The sequence below is a fragment of the Mya arenaria genome, chromosome 9, assembly GCF_026914265.1.
Source record: "Mya arenaria isolate MELC-2E11 chromosome 9, ASM2691426v1".
NCBI classification, from domain to species: domain Eukaryota; kingdom Metazoa; phylum Mollusca; class Bivalvia; order Myida; family Myidae; genus Mya; species Mya arenaria.
This window is the reverse complement of record NC_069130.1, coordinates 69,333,669-69,352,267: the sequence shown is the minus strand read 5'-3', so window position 1 is coordinate 69,352,267 and position 18,599 is coordinate 69,333,669. Positions and strand designations below refer to the sequence as shown.

The 18,599-nt window shown below is 37.4% G+C and overlaps 2 protein-coding genes across 3 annotated transcripts; one reads left to right on the top strand and one right to left on the bottom strand.

Moving 5' to 3' along the window:
* Positions 1-202: 202 nt before the first annotated feature.
* On the bottom strand, positions 203-8,514 carry LOC128202918 (uncharacterized). 2 transcript variants are annotated; one of them, XR_008255822.1, is made up of 2 exons: positions 1,004-8,514; positions 203-236 (listed from the first exon to the last, which is right to left on the bottom strand). XR_008255822.1 is itself a non-coding variant. In XM_052904096.1 (2 exons), exon 2 carries the CDS (start codon positions 7,475-7,477, stop codon positions 1,343-1,345), a length of 6,135 nt encoding a protein of 2,044 aa, XP_052760056.1. In that variant the 5' UTR covers positions 7,478-7,584; positions 8,352-8,514; the 3' UTR covers positions 203-1,342. The 2 variants fall into 2 exon arrangements, 1 of the variants encoding a protein (XP_052760056.1); XM_052904096.1 differs by having other exon boundaries at positions 203-7,584; positions 8,352-8,514.
* A 1,239-nt stretch (positions 8,515-9,753) lies between these two features.
* LOC128202804 (transmembrane protein 222-like) lies at positions 9,754-17,323 on the top strand. The gene is made up of 6 exons (XM_052903955.1): positions 9,754-10,011; positions 12,465-12,549; positions 13,968-13,999; positions 14,803-14,911; positions 15,612-15,742; positions 16,161-17,323. The coding sequence occupies exons 1-6, from the start codon at positions 9,875-9,877 to the stop codon at positions 16,240-16,242; spliced, it is 576 nt and encodes a 191-aa protein (XP_052759915.1). The 5' UTR covers positions 9,754-9,874; the 3' UTR covers positions 16,243-17,323.
* The last annotated feature ends 1,276 nt before the right edge of the window (positions 17,324-18,599 follow it).

Sequence of the window (18,599 nt, the reverse complement as noted above, 5' to 3'; positions counted from 1 at the left end):
TTAATTTAACAATATTGCATATGCATAAGGATGGTTATTATTGCATCATATAATAATGTAGAGATAAACATGGGTTGGGTTACAAGTTACAAACGACATTGGAAATCGGACCTCCCTGCAATTTATAATAATTATGTCTGGATTAAATAGTTATGGGGTGTGTTCTGTCACCGAGTTTTGACTGCATTAATGTCAACGATGGTTCCACAGATAGTCTTTATTCATATAGTAAAAAGCTGAAAATACAAACACTGGAATTACCACTCAGGTAAAAGAAAATGGAAATGTGCTGCCGTTAGCCCCCACTGTGTTAGAATAAGTAATAACCGTCTAAATGTTATAAGTGAACAGATGAGATCCCATATTCTAGTATTAAATGAACACTAAACTGAGATCTATCCTGTTTACAACATAAATCCACAGCACACTGCAAAAGCATCATCTACTACTTTCTATTCAATATTAAATCCATTTACTGTTAATTGTAAATGAACATCATACTAAACAATAATCTAACACATTAAGGGCTAAGAACAACAGATCAAATAATCTTTACTCAAATTACAAGTAAATCCCATTACAAGATCTGTTTAAATACAAATAATAAAGCTAGATGGTTAATAACGATGCAAGGGAGGCAACTTCTGCAAGACCAAATCCCACGGACAGGGTTAAGCAAGTATTATCTCCCTTGAATATCAAGCTTCTCAAGAAATACACCGAATTAAAAGATTTACTAAACATCTCACGAGAGACACAGTTTAAATAGTGTTTCAACTTTTAAACATCAACATGTTGACCATTACTGAACAACAACCGGTAATATTTGACTACAAGTAAATTTACATGAAGAATTCTGCACAACAACAAGCATGGCCTCAAAGCTTGAGATTCAAGTTTACATTTTGAAGTAGATATAATGCATCATCATTGCACATTTATGTCTAGAAACAAAGATTAAACAGTATTCTTTACTAAGCTATGAAATATATTTAAGACTTACACCATGGGGCCACGAAGATGCCTAGGAAAGAAGTTGAAAGTAATTTTGCACTGCGCACATGCCAGTAGGTTACGAAAGATAACTCTTGTCAAAAACTACTGACTAAAACGCGGACAAGTAAATAACAGAAACGGACTTTGCGGTTACATTTCTCAAGCTGTGACATCACACTCCCTGCCTGATAAATTGTACAGATATATCACTATATAAACCTCTTATTTAAACTATTTATCAATTATCTCTGCAATAAACATCATAATTGTTCATCTCTAATAATCGCGCAAAGCCGACTGCGAGAAGCGAACTGTGTGAAGCGCAAACTGTGAAGTTCAGTCATGTTCACAGAAGCTTAACAATTTCAGTTACTGGTCTGATATAATTCACTGGTTTTCCATCAACCACAACGCGAATTTCTGTTTTACGAACTAAGCCATCGTCACTTGGGAATGTACGAATCACTACGCCCAGAGGCCATTCATTACGCGAAACAGTTTTATCTCTAAGTAGCACGACGTCGCCGCTGCAAATGTTAACTACACTGGATTTCCACTTCTGTCGCTCCTGGATCGTCTGTAGATACTCGCATCGCCACCGACTCCAAAAAATGTCAGAAAGGAACTGGACATGCTTCCATTGGGCACGGTAGGCATCTTTCACTCCTACATGTTTGAATGACTCTACAGCACTGTCAGTCTTCTGAGTGAGAAGTGTCGCAGGAGTAAGAATAAATGGTGCATCTGGGTCTGACGACACTGGTACCAGGGGACGAGCGTTGACTATCGCCATGACTTCAGCCATGAATGTCGAGAGTATTTCATGGGAAAGATTCCTGCCTCTATTGTCCATCAGAACGGAATCTAATACACGCCTTGTCACTCCAATCAAACGTTCCCACGAACCCCCCATGTGTGACGAATGTGGGGTATTGAATCTCCATACAGTCCCAGAGTTGTACAAATGCTGATGCACTGGATCATTTTCGACACAGATGGCGTCGATTTTAAGTTCATCTGTCGAGCCTACAAAGTTGGTTCCGCGATCGGACCTGAACTCCTTTACCTTGCCTCTAATTGCGGAAAATCTTCTCAAAGCATTGATAAAGCAAGAACTACTCATTTCTTCGATGAGCTCCAAATGTATTGCTCTAGTTGTCTGACATATGAACAACACTGCCCACCGTTTGGATGTTGCAGCACCGCCTCTGGTTTGACGAGTAACTATATGCCATGGACCGAAGACATCGATGCCCACAAAACTGAAAGGAGGCGATGGGGTAACTCTATCTGCGGGTAAGTCTGACATCATCTGGTGTGACAACTGTCCGCGTAACCTTCTGCATTTTACACACTTGTGAATGGTGAAATTGATTAGTCTTTTGCCACCAATGATCCAATATCCCGCAGCCCTCACCGCACCTTCCGTAAAGTGTCGGCCTTGATGAAATACCGTTTGATGATAATGTCGCACAAGCAATGTTGCTAGGTGGCAATGTCCCGGTATAAGAACTGGTTTCTTCTCATGCTGAGGAAGGTCTGCATTCTTCAGTCTTCCACCGACTCTCAAGATGCCATCTTCGTCTAAGTAAGGAGACAATGTCGAGATGCTGCTATCCCGTGGTAGTGGTTTCCCGTCTCTCAAACACAGTATCTCTTTACTGTATGCTTCATGTTGAAACTGCTTTATGATAAAATTCTTGGCTTCATTGTGAGATTTTACTGTTTTATACCATTTACAAAGGTGCCAACCTTGGCAGGAACTTTCTGCAGTTTTAGATTTTAAGGCTTTTCCAACATGCATAAGGAGAGAAATGGCATTTACTAGCTTTTGCCAATCTGAGAACTTCTCAAAACGTTTGGTTCCAATCATTGTACTTCCTTCAATGACAGTTTTGCACACTTGAGCTTGGGGTCTCACTTCATTGTCGCTATCTGGATTCACTAATGAAAACTGTTCACTGGGTAGGTCATTAGTGCAGATATCTTTCACACTTTGTCCCGTGATCCAAGGACACCCTGGCAGCATGTTTGGAGTCTGAAACCTGGTTCCGTAATCAGCTGGATTCTTCTCGGTAGCAATGTAGTGCCATTGGTCCGATGTTGAAAACTGTAGAATTCGGCTGACTCTGTTCTCAACATATATGTAAAATCTTCGACTCTTGTTCTGCAAATAACCGAGCACAACCTTGCTGTCAGTATGGTACTTTATTTCCTGATTAGGCAACGCCAATTCTTCTGAGACTATTTCAGCTACTGTGACTCCCAGTACTGCTGCGCAAAGCTCTAGGCGTGGAATTGTGTGACCGTGCTTTGGGGCAACCTTAGATTTGCCGAGGACGAACCCGATATGTTTCTTGCCAGCTTCATCTGTCGTTTTCAAGAATGCGACTGCAGCTATGGCCTTTTCCGATGCATCGCAAAACACATGAAGTTCTCTTTCTGCTTGCCCCGACACTTCCGGTCGGAAATATGTTCTAGGAATTGAAACAGTTGTAAGCTCACTCAGCGATTGTACCCAAGTTTCCCATTTGGTCTTCAAGTTTTCTGGTAGAGGTTCATCCCAGCCATCGACTTCATCAGTTACTTTGCGAAGCAACAGCCTTCCTCCAAGCGTCACTGGTGCCAAGAATCCGAGAGGATCGTAGAGACTGTTGACTGTCGACAATACACCTCTCTTCGTCAGGGGTTTCTTCTGATCAGCGACTTGGAAAACAAAACAGTCATTTTCCAAGTCCCAACTAAGTCCAAGACTTCTCTGTGTAGGCAAGTTGTCTTCTGACAGGTCTAAAGTTTTTAAGTTTTTCTCCAGATCTTCTTCTGGAAAAGCATTCAGTACCCTCTTGTCGTTGGATGCTATCTTGTGGAGTCTAACTTTACCTCCTGTGGATAGAGCTTCCTGTGTTCTTTTCATTAAGCTGACTGCTTCTTCAGTAGACGGCAAGGAGGCTAAACCATCATCCACATAGAAATTGTTGTCTATGAAATCTTTGACATCTCTGCCATGAGATTGCTCTGTCATCTGGGCAATTTTTCTGAGGCCGTATGTAGCAACAGCAGGAGATGGAGAATTGCCAAATACGTGGACACACATTCTGTACTCTATCAGCTCTTTGTCAATGTCATTATCTTTGTACCACAGAAATCTGAGGAAGTTTCTGTTGCTCTCATGCACATGGAATTGGTAAAACATTTGTTGGATGTCTCCTGTGATCGCTACTGCCTTCTCTCTGAACCGCATCAGAACACCAATTAGACTGTTTGCGAGGTCTGGACCGCTAAGAAGTACATTGTTTAACGACAAGCCTTCGAACTTTGCTGATGAATCGAACACGGCTCGGATCTGATCCTTTTTCTTTGGGTGATATACCCCAAATACCGGTAAGTACCATCTTTCTTCACTTTCTTCCAGTGGTCGAGCTACCTCTGCATGGCCATTCTGAAACAATTGATCCATGAACTCTTGAAAGTGTTGTCTCTTTTTAGGATCTCTCTTCAAGTTGCTGTCTAAAGCTAAAGCCCTCTTCAGCGCTTGTGGCTTGTTGTTTGGCAGTCTCGGGCGTGGCTCTCTGAATGGCAACGGGGCAGACCAATGACCATCTTCATTCTTCTTGAATTCGGAATCCATGATCTTCAGGAATTCTTTATCGTCTGTGGACAGGCCTGGCTTGTTGTCGTACTTCGTTGTTGCAAACACATTAGCGTCAACATCTATTGGGATTCTGTCATGATCTTTGACTTCGAACTTGTAATTACACTGGGGAAATATGGTCGGACGACCATCTTCGAGTACACGCGTTTTCATTACGTTCACTATGTCTGGTTTATGCGATTTTCCCACGCACACATCGCCAACGATGACCCATCCTAAGCTTAGCTTCTGGGCGAAGGGGGAACTTCTCGGACCTATTCTTTGGTCATGGATGTGATGTGCCTCTGGCAAATCGCGGCCGATCAGAAGAAGTATGTCTGCTTCTGGATCTAGATCTGGAATGGCTACATCTTTCAGATGGCGGTGATACCTTGAGATCTCAGGCGAAGGGATCTCAGAACGGGTATTCGGAATCTCGTCGCACTCTAATATGTCAGGCAATGGAAACACCACACTGTCGTCTATGGCTGAAACAGTCAATCCCTTCACATATCTTCCTTCTGTTTGGTATGTTCCAGCACAGGATACTAAGGTATATGGCTCAGCTTGTTCTGAAGAGACTTCCATAGCATCAAAAAAGGTAGGTCTGGCAAGTGTTCTATTACTTTGATCGTCCAAAATCGCATACATTTTTCTTGCTTTTTCCTTTTCTGACCCGGGATAAACCTTTACTGGTACAATTTTTGCACATGATCTTCCTCCGAACTCTTTGCCACAAATATTTGTGCAAAATGAGGCCACCGCCTTTTCCTGGAACCTGTTTTTACTATCAGTCTGTTCATTATGCGCCTCCCTGCCATGAGCTTTGTAGGGTGCCTGGTTTCTTTCGGCCTGGCGTTCATCCTGCGCCTCCCTGCCATGAGCTTTGTAGGGTGACTGGTTTCTTTCTGCCTGGCGTTCATCAGGATGAAGAGCAGCTGGATGGCGTTCACTGCCACAAATTTCACATTTAACTGAAGCTGTGCAGTTCTTAAAAATATGAGTGTCAGTCTCACAGCATTTATAACACATTCTATTTTCACGTAGGAATTTCTTTCTGTCTGCCATAGTCTTGTTTTTGAAAGTTCTACACTGGTTTAGCGAATGTCTCATGTTGTGTATTGGGCAGTTCACTGGAGATACAAATTTCTGCGTAGACTCGGATTCTTTAACATCGGTCTTCCTAACATTCACAGCGACTTGCCTGGAAACACTTGCCACAGCACTGCTAGCCTTGAAACCTTTTTTGTCTCCGGTGTCTCTTGTATCTGTAGAAATTGCGAGCCCTGGGTCATTCAACATAGAACTCATTTCTCGGACAAACTCACAGAATACGGAAAAAGGAGGAAATGTCACATCATGCCCCTTTTTATATCTCGTAGCTTGCGACATCCACTTGCTTTGGAGGTGGTACGGCAGCTTCGTCACAATAGGCAACACGCCAGATGAGGAGTTGAAGTAGCTGAGAAGCACACTATACCTTGGGTCATCCATGCACGACTCTATTTCTGAAAGAATGTCGGACAATTCAAATAATCTCTTATTGTCTCTGTTGCCTAACCTCGGAAACTTCTCTAATTTCTTCTTCAAAGCAAACTCCACCATCTCTGGTGAACCATATCTTTCATGCAACCTATACCAAAGTCTTTCTATGCCTTTAGCGGGGTCATTAGTGTTTGCTGCGCGAAGACTCACGGCACTTTTTCTCGACTCTGGTCCTAGCCATTTCAGAAGAAGATCGAATTCTTCTGAGGGATTGAGACATAGTTCATCAACCACAGAACGGAAAGTAGATCTCCACACTGAAAAGTTTTCGGGACAATCATCAAACTTGCTTAGTCTTTGAACCATTAGATCTTTTTTCATCAGATATCTCGCCAAATCTTGCCCTGCAGGTACAAATGGAGGCGAATTAGGATTGAAAACTGTATGATTGTTTTTTATCACTTCATGTTTCACTGGTATCTTATCTGTGTCGATCGCATCGATCGCATTCGGCTTTAGATGATGGGTTTCGGCGCGTGAAAGTTCTTGAACATATTTCTCTGTCTGGTCAGTTTTGTCCATAACCGGAAACTTCACAAAAGTTGCATTATGTTCACTAGGGCCATTTTTTTCAATTTCAGTTCTATAAGTATCATACTCTACTTTGGACACAAAGGCGTCTTTCTCTTGATCTAACAGTTCTATATCTGCTTCAAGTTCTGTTTTCCTTCTTTCAGCAGCTGCCCTGGTTCTAATTTGTTCTTCCTCTAACACTGCTTTCTGTTTAATAATTTCTATTTGTCTTTTCTTAAATGCTAATGTTGCCTTTGCAGCTTCTGATTTTGCTTTTTGCTTAGCTAGTCTTGAACTCACATTAGATTTAACACTAGAAGTATGGCTATCTGAAGACCGTGCGGATTCTATCTCCCAACGTTGTTGTTGGATGGAGAATTTTATTTCTTCCATAACTTGTTCAACATTGTCTACCAAGTGTCCGCGAATCTTTATCTCAGCTTCTTTCTCCCTCAAACTGTCCTCTGTATTTGTGCTTATTAAAAACTGAATGTACTTATTTGATTCGGTCTCATATGCTGATCTGAATTCTGATAGCTGATATCTATATTGAAGTATTACAGTTCTCTCCGCGTCAGGTTTTTCAGCCAGTAATCTAATTATTTCTTTGATGTTTTCTTTGATTTGTGATAGTTTGTTTACATATTTATTTTTATTTGTTTCAAACAATTCTTCTCCTTTTTCAGTCAATTTTCTTAATCTTCTTTCAGATGTTTCTACTTCCTCTAGACCTTGTTCCTGGGTTAGACTGCCTTGGTCCTCTCCCTTGTCCTGCTCGCTTCTGAACGACATCGCTGCTGTGGTTAGGTCGTGGTCTTTTTACTGTTCTGTCACCGAGTTTTGACTGCATTAATGTCAACGATGGTTCCACAGATAGTCTTTATTCATATAGTAAAAAGCTGAAAATACAAACACTGGAATTACCACTCAGGTAAAAGAAAATGGAAATGTGCTGCCGTTAGCCCCCACTGTGTTAGAATAAGTAATAACCGTCTAAATGTTATAAGTGAACAGATGAGATCCCATATTCTAGTATTAAATGAACACTAAACTGAGATCTATCCTGTTTACAACATAAATCCACAGCACACTGCAAAAGCATCATCTACTACTTTCTATTCAATATTAAATCCATTTACTGTTAATTGTAAATGAACATCATACTAAACAATAATCTAACACATTAAGGGCTAAGAACAACAGATCAAATAATCTTTACTCAAATTACAAGTAAATCCCATTACAAGATCTGTTTAAATACAAATAATAAAGCTAGATGGTTAATAACGATGCAAGGGAGGCAACTTCTGCAAGACCAAATCCCACGGACAGGGTTAAGCAAGTATTATCTCCCTTGAATATCAAGCTTCTCAAGAAATACACCGAATTAAAAGATTTACTAAACATCTCACGAGAGACACAGTTTAAATAGTGTTTCAACTTTTAAACATCAACATGTTGACCATTACTGAACAACAACCGGTAATATTTGACTACAAGTAAATTTACATGAAGAATTCTGCACAACAACAAGCATGGCCTCAAAGCTTGAGATTCAAGTTTACATTTTGAAGTAGATATAATGCATCATCATTGCACATTTATGTCTAGAAACAAAGATTAAACAGTATTCTTTACTAAGCTATGAAATATATTTAAGACTTACACCATGGGGCCACGAAGATGCCTAGGAAAGAAGTTGAAAGTAATTTTGCACTGCGCACATGCCAGTAGGTTACGAAAGATAACTCTTGTCAAAAACTACTGACTAAAACGCGGACAAGTAAATAACAGAAACGGACTTTGCGGTTACATTTCTCAAGCTGTGACATCACAGGGTGATCATTTTGCATTTATAGGCAAAATAACATTGAGAGTATATTTCGTCCGATAAAGTGGTTCACTTCGTCAACGCGAAATATTATGGTGTGCCTAGCAATGCAAAATCATCTAGGCTTAGCTACCTTCCGACCATTTAAGTTTATGAAACAAACGGGAGTTTCATCAAGACCCAAAATTCTTAAGCCTCAACCCATTTCCATCGCTCGAACAACCGAATCTGGCCAGCGTTATGACTGATAAACGGATTTATTACCTTGATTGTATTATGACAAAAAGAACTAGTCTAAATTGGTGTCGGGTCAGTGAAGTACATTAGGAAACACTTATCTTTTCGGCCTGGTCCATATCCTTTTCGGCCTACTTTGAAAGGAAGCGTGCCTATTGAATGACGATTTAAATTATGCTGTTCACATCTAATTTACGGATTATTTAGAGCCGTTATTGAGTTAGAGTGTTAAAGTAAACGCCGAAAACACCTTTGATAATTGAAAATTTCAAAGGATGTTAAAATGATTGATATTTTTTTATACTAAATATATTGTCTAATAACTAAAAAACTTTGAAACACACTTTCTTATATTAAAAATATATAGAATCACATAAAGAAATGAGTAAAAAGGAAGAGCACTATATACATGTGGTTCACGAAATCATAAATATTCATTGAAAACTCATTTACATGAAAGTATTCCGGCGCAATATAATATTATGATTTGGTATATCTTTATTATTATACATTACCTGTATCCTAGATTATGTGTTCGGATGAAGTAAGACACTGTCAGAAGGTTGTGGTCTGTGACTGGTGCCAGCGATGGCACAGATTCGTCTAAATTGATTTAATAGGGGTGTTACGAAAATGCTTTGTATGTTGTAATTTAGTCATTATAGGCACAGCTAGGCTACGTACGTTGATAGATACATTATTTAATTGGCATATAATATCAATATAAGCCGATCGAAATTGAATTTGGAAAGACTTTAAGCCAACCTGTTTCCTAATCTACCTCACTGACTAAATATATATACACATATATACATTATGTACTAACTATCTCTTACCCAAAATGGACAAACACTGCGTGGCTTTTTATGATAATGTTATTTCGAAATTAGTTATGTGTAGCCTCTGTATAACTAAATATGCGAACCAGTCAATGTTTGGACTAGTCATTAAATAAAAAAGAAACTATAAGTTTAAATGTTGACGACCCATTTATGCCATTCATTAATGCTAAAAATATTTCAAGAAATAAATATATTCATATGCAATGATAACTTTAGCAATACTTACATGATAATATCAATGTCCTGATTATTTTATTACTGCTCCCTTTGTTTACGGATATGGAAACTTCTCCAGATTTCAGAGAGGAAAAATCGCCAATTAAAATGCCATTACCGCTAAATAGCGGCCATAGGATCGATCATGACAAACAGAGATATCCAAACTGTATTGTCTGGACACCCATTCCTTGCATTACGTATGTTAAAATACACTTATTGTTATTGACAAGTTTCTTGGCATTTTAATGTTTAATGAATAATTTTATAAAATAATATAACCTGTTAAAACAGCTGGCTGTATCTGTTTCTTCTTCTTTTCCCAAATGAACTTCATGGCTCAAATAGAGTAGTCTTGAAGATAACTATACTTATGTCGTTGAGGTAAAGCTTGTGCTCGCTAAACGTTAAAGTTAAAAGTTAAATCACTTAAACATTCTTGGAGTGAGTTCCATAGTCATATGGTGCTAGGAAAGAAGGAGTCTGGATGTATCATTGAGTGTGGGACCAGGAATTTTATGCTGTGACCTCTCAGCAGACAAATGTTAGCCTTGACCAAGTACGGTTCAACTGGAATATCTATAAGCTTATTCATTAACTTTTCGATACATCGTAATAACCTTGGCCTTGTGTCAATGCTGTTGAAGTGATTCCCAATGTACCGTAATTCAACTAAGAGTTCGGACACTCTAAATATTCGGACACCTATAATTATTTTCCAAAATAGTTTATTTTGCATACCTAATTTTCAGACACCCAAAGGACATCAATCATAGCTTTCACAGTTACCAAGTTTCACAGACGAAGATTATTGATTTTTATCTTTACAATGCCTGGCTAGATTACCTAACCGTATACACCACTGTGACAAGTTAGTTAGTTACTACCCATCCTAAATGATTTATTGCCTGTTGAGAAGGAAGTGTGATATATATATATTGGAGGATTAAAGAAACAACAAGGGCAATCAAGGGATTAAGAAAACATAGACATGACATGTTTGTAAAATGATCTGCCAATAAACTTTCAAACTTGTACCACACTTTTAGACTGTATGAAGCAATAATCATACAGTTATACATTAATCCTGCATAGCAATGCCCATGCTCTCCACGAGATCCTCGTGGGTATAACTGTATTAAAGTTATGTGACATCACACAGTGTGACTCTTTGATCTGAAGCTGATAGAAAGTATTTATTTAGTTCAATGCATGTATAAAATGGTGTTTTAATTAACTTGATGAAGGATTTACACTTATTGGCATAATAAATAAGTTTATGACCATTGATTACTACGGATAAATTAATAAGTGGTAAAATGCAAACATGAAGAAAAAAGGCAGGTTAAACAAACATGTAAATAAAATGTAAAAATGGTAATTTTCTATGTATTCAGACAGCGAAAAAAATAATGAATTTAAAGTGTCCGAAATCTTAGGTGAATTACGGTAATTGGTTAAGGATGATTTTTACCCTTCTCGTTCTACGGTGTAATACATTTTCAGACTTCGCCCACCACAAACTATGTACAAGGTCAATAAGAAGTGTAAAACAAAACAACAAAAAAAGCATGACTTAAAGTGGTTTAAATTTCTGTACATTAAGCTAGTGGTGGCCTGCCAGACAATTCTTGAGAAATTTATGCTTTTCTGGCTGGAAATCAGTCCGGTATTTGTAATGTACCATTTGTTCAGAAAAACATATTTTTGTAATTGGCTATCATTGTGGAGTATATGCAACAAACTATGCATGGAACGTGAAGTAAGGACATTGTAATAATGGAGCCAAATGTTCTGCTGGACAATGTTATTTTAATGGCAATTGAAACCCTTATATTTACTATTCATTGTTTGAAATATGGAATTATTAAACAGAAAAATTGAAAATGGTATTTTATCATTTATGACATCATTCTCAGAAAAACATCCTAGTACTGTCTCACTAGAATTTGACCCCATTTGTATATTTATTTCGAAACCCTAGGAAACATAGATGTGCAGTTTAAATTTTGTTTCCTGAACTAAAAAAGAGCTGAAGTTCACAGGAAGGAAGGAATTTCAGATATCTTGATGGATCATTAAGTACTTGAATATGCTGTGTGTTTATTGAAGTTTGCGTAATGCTAGCTCTATAGCAAGACAGTATATGTCCCTTTATATGCATATCGAATACCTGATTACACTCCTCCCCCCTCTATTTCTTAAATTTGTCTCTGAATTTCAGAGACTAAGGTTTTTTGCAATGACTTTAAGGCTTATCATGCAATGTGGGTTATCTATGTTGGGTGTCAAATGTAACACAAATTGCTATGTGCATCTGTTGGAGATCAAACTCACAGCCTCTTAAGCTGAAAGTGACCCTGACAGTCTTCTAAAATGTTATTTTGGTTTTGATATGTCGTTATAAATATATATATTCTAATGAATTTCAAACACTAAAAATATGACTGAATTTTATGGTGGAATGGCTCAGGAAGTACATGTATATATATGCCAGTTTGCCTAATTTTTCAGTTGGTCACTGTGCTTATTCAGTGTCAGATGTTGTGTTTGCAAAATAGTCACAGACATCTGCAATTCAAGTTTTTGCCTTTGAAATCTTCAGAAATGATTTATGATCACAAACTAATGCATGTAAACATTTTCACTTCAGATGGCTGATTCCAATTATTGGTCACATGGGCATTGGCACCAGTACAGGAGTAATAAGAGATTTTGCAGGACCATACTTTGTGTCTGTAAGTTCACTTAGCATATTTTTACAACAATAGTGCTTTTAAATGAGGTCTGAAATTTTACTGATTTTTTTCTCCTATAGAAGGGTACTCTGACTTTAGCTGATATCACGTTGTGTCTCCCAATGTAATAGACAGGACTCCTACTTAGGCTGTTGGCACTATTTTCCGTTGTATCTCCCAATGTAATAGACAAGACCCCTACTTATGCTGATGGCACTATTTCCCATTGAATCTCCCAATGTAATAGACAAGACCCCTACTTAGGCTGATGGCACTATTTCCCATTGTATTTCCCAATGTAATAGACAAGACCCCTACTTAGGCTGATGGCACTATTTCCCATTGTATCTCCCAATGTAATAGACAAGACCCCTACTTAGGCTGATGGCACTATTTCCCGTTGAATCTCCCAATGTAATAGACAGGACTCCTACTTAAGCTGATGGCACTATTTTCCGTTGTATCTCCCAATGTAATTGACAGGACTCCTACTTAGGTTGATGACACTATTTCCCATTGTATCTCCAAATGTAATAGATAGGACTCCTTCTTAGGCTGATGGCACTATTTCCTGTTGTATCTCCCAATGTAATAGACAAGACCCCTACTTAGGCTGATGGCACTATTTCCCATTGTATCTCCCAATGTAATAGACAAGACCCCTACTTAGGCTGATGGCACTATTTCCCGTTGTATCTCCTAATGTAATAGACAGGACTCCTACTTAGGCTGATGGCACTATTTTCCGTTGTATCTCCCAATGTAATTGACAGGACTCCTACTTAGGTTGATGACACTATTTCCCATTGTATCTCCCAATGTAATAGACAGGACTCCTTCTTAGGCTGATGGCACTATTTCCTGTTGTATCTCCCAATGTAATAGACAGGACTCCTACTTAGGCTGATGGCACTATTTCCCATTGTATCTCCAAATGTAATTGTCAGGACTCCAATTTAAGTTGATGACTATTTCCCATTGTATCTCCAAATGTAATTGACACGACTCCAATTTAGGTTGATGACTCTATTTCCCATTGTATCTCTCAATGTAGCTAAAAGGACCCTGGCTTCTGCTGATAGCACTTCATCATTATAAATGGCAATGTATTTGATTGGGCATATACTTCAGTTTATTTCACTACTTAACATTTCATCTTAAATTATGTACTTAACTTTATCTTAATTAAGGATTTATCACTTGAAAAAATGTGCTAAGGTGTATTTATTATTTTATACCGCATAAGTTATAACATGTTTTATTAAGTTAGGTATATCCTTCAAATCTTTGAAAGTGATACATTGTATGACCTTAACATAAATCTGTTTACGAAGTCTATTCTTTCTTATATTTTAAGCATTAATGTTTTTATTTTCCATTTATATCAATTCTGCATTTATTATGGCTTTGTATTTCAGGAAGATGACATGGCTTTTGGGAGACCAACAAAGTAAGTAAATTGTCAGTAAAAATTGGACTTTTTTTAATGATCTGTTTTTGCCTCATTGTTTTGTCATTATTTATTAGCTTACAATTTTACCACTGTACAGTTAAAGACAAACTCAAGTATTGTCATAGCCTTAGTTCTATCATAATTGTCGTTTTCATGCAAAACTGTTACCTAAGCTCAAAAATGATCATGATAATCAAGGTCATGTAAGTTTTTCACAGACAGTGACAGTCATTAACCAGGTTTATAAGAATGAACATCCTTTTTTAGGTGGGCATCAAACTTACCTATGAAACTGAATAACTTTAGTTAGGGTAGATATATCTTGCCCAAACTTTCTATATAGGAAGAGATTATGTAGAACTTTCATGGGATTGCGTTTGAGGGCCCTCTGGTCATGGTCACTGTTATGAAAAATAGAAAAACGATTGAAACTGAATAACTTTTGTTAAGGTCTACATATCTTGATTTTACTTAGTTTTTAGGGCGAGTTTGAGACCTTTCATTAGATTGCGGTTGAGACCCTTGGGCTCTGAAGATCATGGTTACTTATTCTAAAAATAGAAAATGGTTGAAACTGAATCTTACAATGAAAGCTGAAGTTCTTTTTGCGGCGTTTCTTGTTTATTCATCAGCTGGTGTCTAAACAGCGTAACTTTAGTAATTTAAATTATTGTCAAATATGCCTATATAGTTTATCAAGGCTCAAGTTAAATTTATACATTTAAATTAACTCTATAAAAGTGAATTACTACTATTCAGAAATGTATTAATTACTATTGCGTAATTGCTGTAATTTTTAGGTACTGGCAAATGGACCCAAACAAAGTGCGCACAAGGAAATCCCAGCATCCCCGGGAGACCTGGGATACATGTGTGTATGAGGCTTCGGAGGAGTACAAGGGCAGAATGGTGACCGAATTTGTTACCAGGCTTGAAAACTTGATATACATTATAAACTCATTATCTTTGTGTTCAAGGCTTGGAAAAGTTATAAGGGTTAAATTGTCCCTAAGTTTGATACTGAAAAAAAGCACACCCAGTAGAAAAAGGCAAACCTGGTAAACTACATGTATGACAAATATGTCAGTGTATTTGATATCCCATAAAAAGCTCATTATTGAGACTGTTCGGAAGCATTGGTTTTAGTTTGCATCTTAACTGTTTCCTTGCATATATGGTCTAGCTTGTTTAAACGTCATCTTTGAGAAGAAGAAAAATAATCAGACTATGAATATTCATGGTCTTTTGACCCAAAATCGATCGCAACATAGAAAAAGGGCTGATAAAACAATTAATCAATTATCAAATATATGGTATTTCATTCTATGTAACTAAATTTATAACCGAAATATCAAAATTCATTTAATTTAAACATAATACTGTTTATCCTGGATAGCTCATTACTTATGTATTACGATTTAGAAGCTCCATGATAATAAAAGGACAGGGTGGTACCTATCTGTGGACAAGATTTCTGTGTATTTGTTTTCAAGATCATTTTAGTGTTGTTCTAGGATAATCAAAACCTTTAGGTACCCATAGACTTATGGAATTGAAAGGCTGAAGTCTTCATAAGGTGTTCTGTTTTAAATGTTTCTCTCCATTCCAGCATAACCTATGTTGTGACAACTGTCATAGCCACTGTGCCATGGCCCTAGATCTGATGGAATATGACGGCAGTAGGAACTGGAACATGGTCAAGCTTTGCTTTCTTATGCTCATCTACGGGAAATATGTCAGGTAAGGGCGTACATGGCAGTAGTTGCATCCTCCATTGTTGGGCTTGCCTATGTGTAGTTTCATCTTAAATTCTGAGTGTATGTATCTTTGTTGTCATAGCATTGATGTCTTTGTCAGCACAAACTTTTCACCTTGGCCGTAACTCAGAAACTCACTTATACAACAGGGCCCAAAACTCTGGCTTACATTGAATTATTCCCCTTTTTTAACAAAATAAAATAGACAGAGCGCTGGTGTTCACCTTGGTTATTGAATATTCATGATTTCGGCATCCCAAAAATAATTGCCATTTTGCTTAGAAATGGAAATGATACCTACATATGTAATAAAACTTAAAAAACCCCATATTAATTAGCTATTTACACATCTACTTGTTTGGCAAAAGTAGTTGAAATTAATCATCTATCTCTGTTTTCAGTGTTTGTGGTTTTCTGAAGACCTGGCTGCCATTTCTGATACTGACTGGAATCATTATAGTGTTAGCTGCCGTACTTACATGATCGTACAGGCTGGACAGGGATATTGGACACATTGTGGATATGTTGTTAAACAGGGAATAAATTATATTTGTAAACTGTATTACATGTATATGGGGTTTACTGTGAGGTTAAATTTTGATTATGCAAATCATGGTTTTGTGAAGTAATATGAGATCTTATGTCCGATTTAGCACTTTCAGGTATAATTTCTTGAAACATAATTATCATTTTTTTTAAATAGTATAAATAATGATCTTTTATTTTGTTTAGATAACTAGGAAATCTCTTTCATTGAATTGAAAGGAATTGTCACTTTATTTTGCAAAGGATTTATTTATTAATTAAAGAGTTGTTTTATATATTATAAGTGTTGTATATATGTGTGCTGTAAACCAGTTTAACATACTTGAACTTCACCAGAATGTTAATTGAAATCCAAAAATCTTACAAGCAAATTGTGATGTTGGATTTTAATAATACTGTGTGTAATGAGTGGTAAAATGGTCATCCTATATTTCAGAATATGAAACCTTTTCTTCAAATTTTTACAATTTTTAATAATATGCTTAAAATTAAAGAAAGGGAGTTTCATTTACCATTCATCTATCTCATATGTCTGCCATTCTAAGCTATTCTTATCTAATCTTACATTGATAATAATCAGGGAGGGAATGACACGATCCCCACCAATTTTGTCAGTTTTATATATTTTGGCTTTGTTGTATTTGCATTATTACACAGCTATTTTATTCTATGTCATAGGTTTGTGTCATGGTATTTCTACTTTATTCTATGGAACTTTGCAGAAAGGAAACTATTTTTCCTGCTCTTTGCATGATTATATGACTGTAAAATATGTTCGTAGAAAGTCTTTTTGAACAAATTAATAACTAGGGTAATGCTCTACGTGCTCATGCTGTTTTAGTTTGATATCTTGGAATGATCCCAATTTTCTGTTAATATCTTTTCCTGTTAAGGATTAAAAGAGTGTGTTTCATTTAACTCATGGTGTTTGTTGTAATGGTTGTATACAACTATATGTTTTGAAGAATCAGATAGATGTTATGATTGTTTAACAAAAAATAAAAAAATATATTTCTAACTGTTGTCTGTATCTGCCGTATTTTACACAAATGTAGTTATAAAGTAACCAGCCAGACATCCTTTTGGAAAAAAGTTCACTTAAACGAAACTTTAAACCTGCACTCTCTGTTTTGGACAGTAAAAATATTATTCACTGGTTGCATTTAACCCCTTGAACAATTCTATTAACGTTTTGGCCGATAGTAAAACATGTTGATTAATAGACATATTTTGTTTAATCACTTGCTCTTTCGAATGTAAATTATGTCCACAGTGTTCTTTAAAACATAACATATGTTTACCTGCCCCATCAAACATAACATATGTTCACCTGCCCCATCAAACATACCGTATTTTCACCTGCCCCATCGAACGTAGATGTATGTTCACCTGCCCTATCGAACGTAGATGAATGTTCACCTGCCCCATCAAACATAACGTATGTTCACCTGCCCAATCGAACGTAGATGTATGTTCACCTGCCCCATCAAACATAACGTATGTTCAACTGCCCCATCAAACGTAGATGTATGTTCACCTGCCCCATCAAACGTAGATGTATGTTCGCCTTGCCCCATCAAACATAAAGTATGTTCACCTGCCCTATCAAACATAACGTATGTTCACCTGCCCCATCAAACATAACGTATGTTCACATGCCCCATCAAACATAGATGTATGTTCACCTGCCCCATCAAACATAACATATGTTCACCTGCCCCAGCAAACATAGGTGTATGTTCACCTGCCCCATCAAACATAACATATGTTCACCTGCCCTGCCACATCAAACATAACGTATGTTTATTTGCTCCATTAAACATAACGTATGTTCACCTGCCCTGCCACATCAAACATAACGTATGTTTATCTGCTCCATTAAACATAACGTATGTTCACCTGCCCCATCAAACATAACGTATGTTCACCTGCACTATCAAACGTAACGTATGTTTACCTGCCCCATCAAACATAGATGTATGTTCACCTGCCCCATCAAACATAACGTATGTTCACCTGCACTATAAAACGTAGATGTATGTTCACCTACCCTATCAAACGTAGATGTATGTTCACCTGCCCCATCAAACGTAGATGTATGTTCACTTGCCCTATCAAACGTAGATGTATGTTCACCTGCCCTATCAAACGTAGATGTGTGTTCACCTGCCGTATCAAACGTTGAAGTTTGTCCACATGTCCTATAAAACGTATATGTATGTTCACCTGCCCCATCAAACATAGATGTATGTTCACCTGCCCTATCAAACATAACATGTTCACCTGCCCCATCA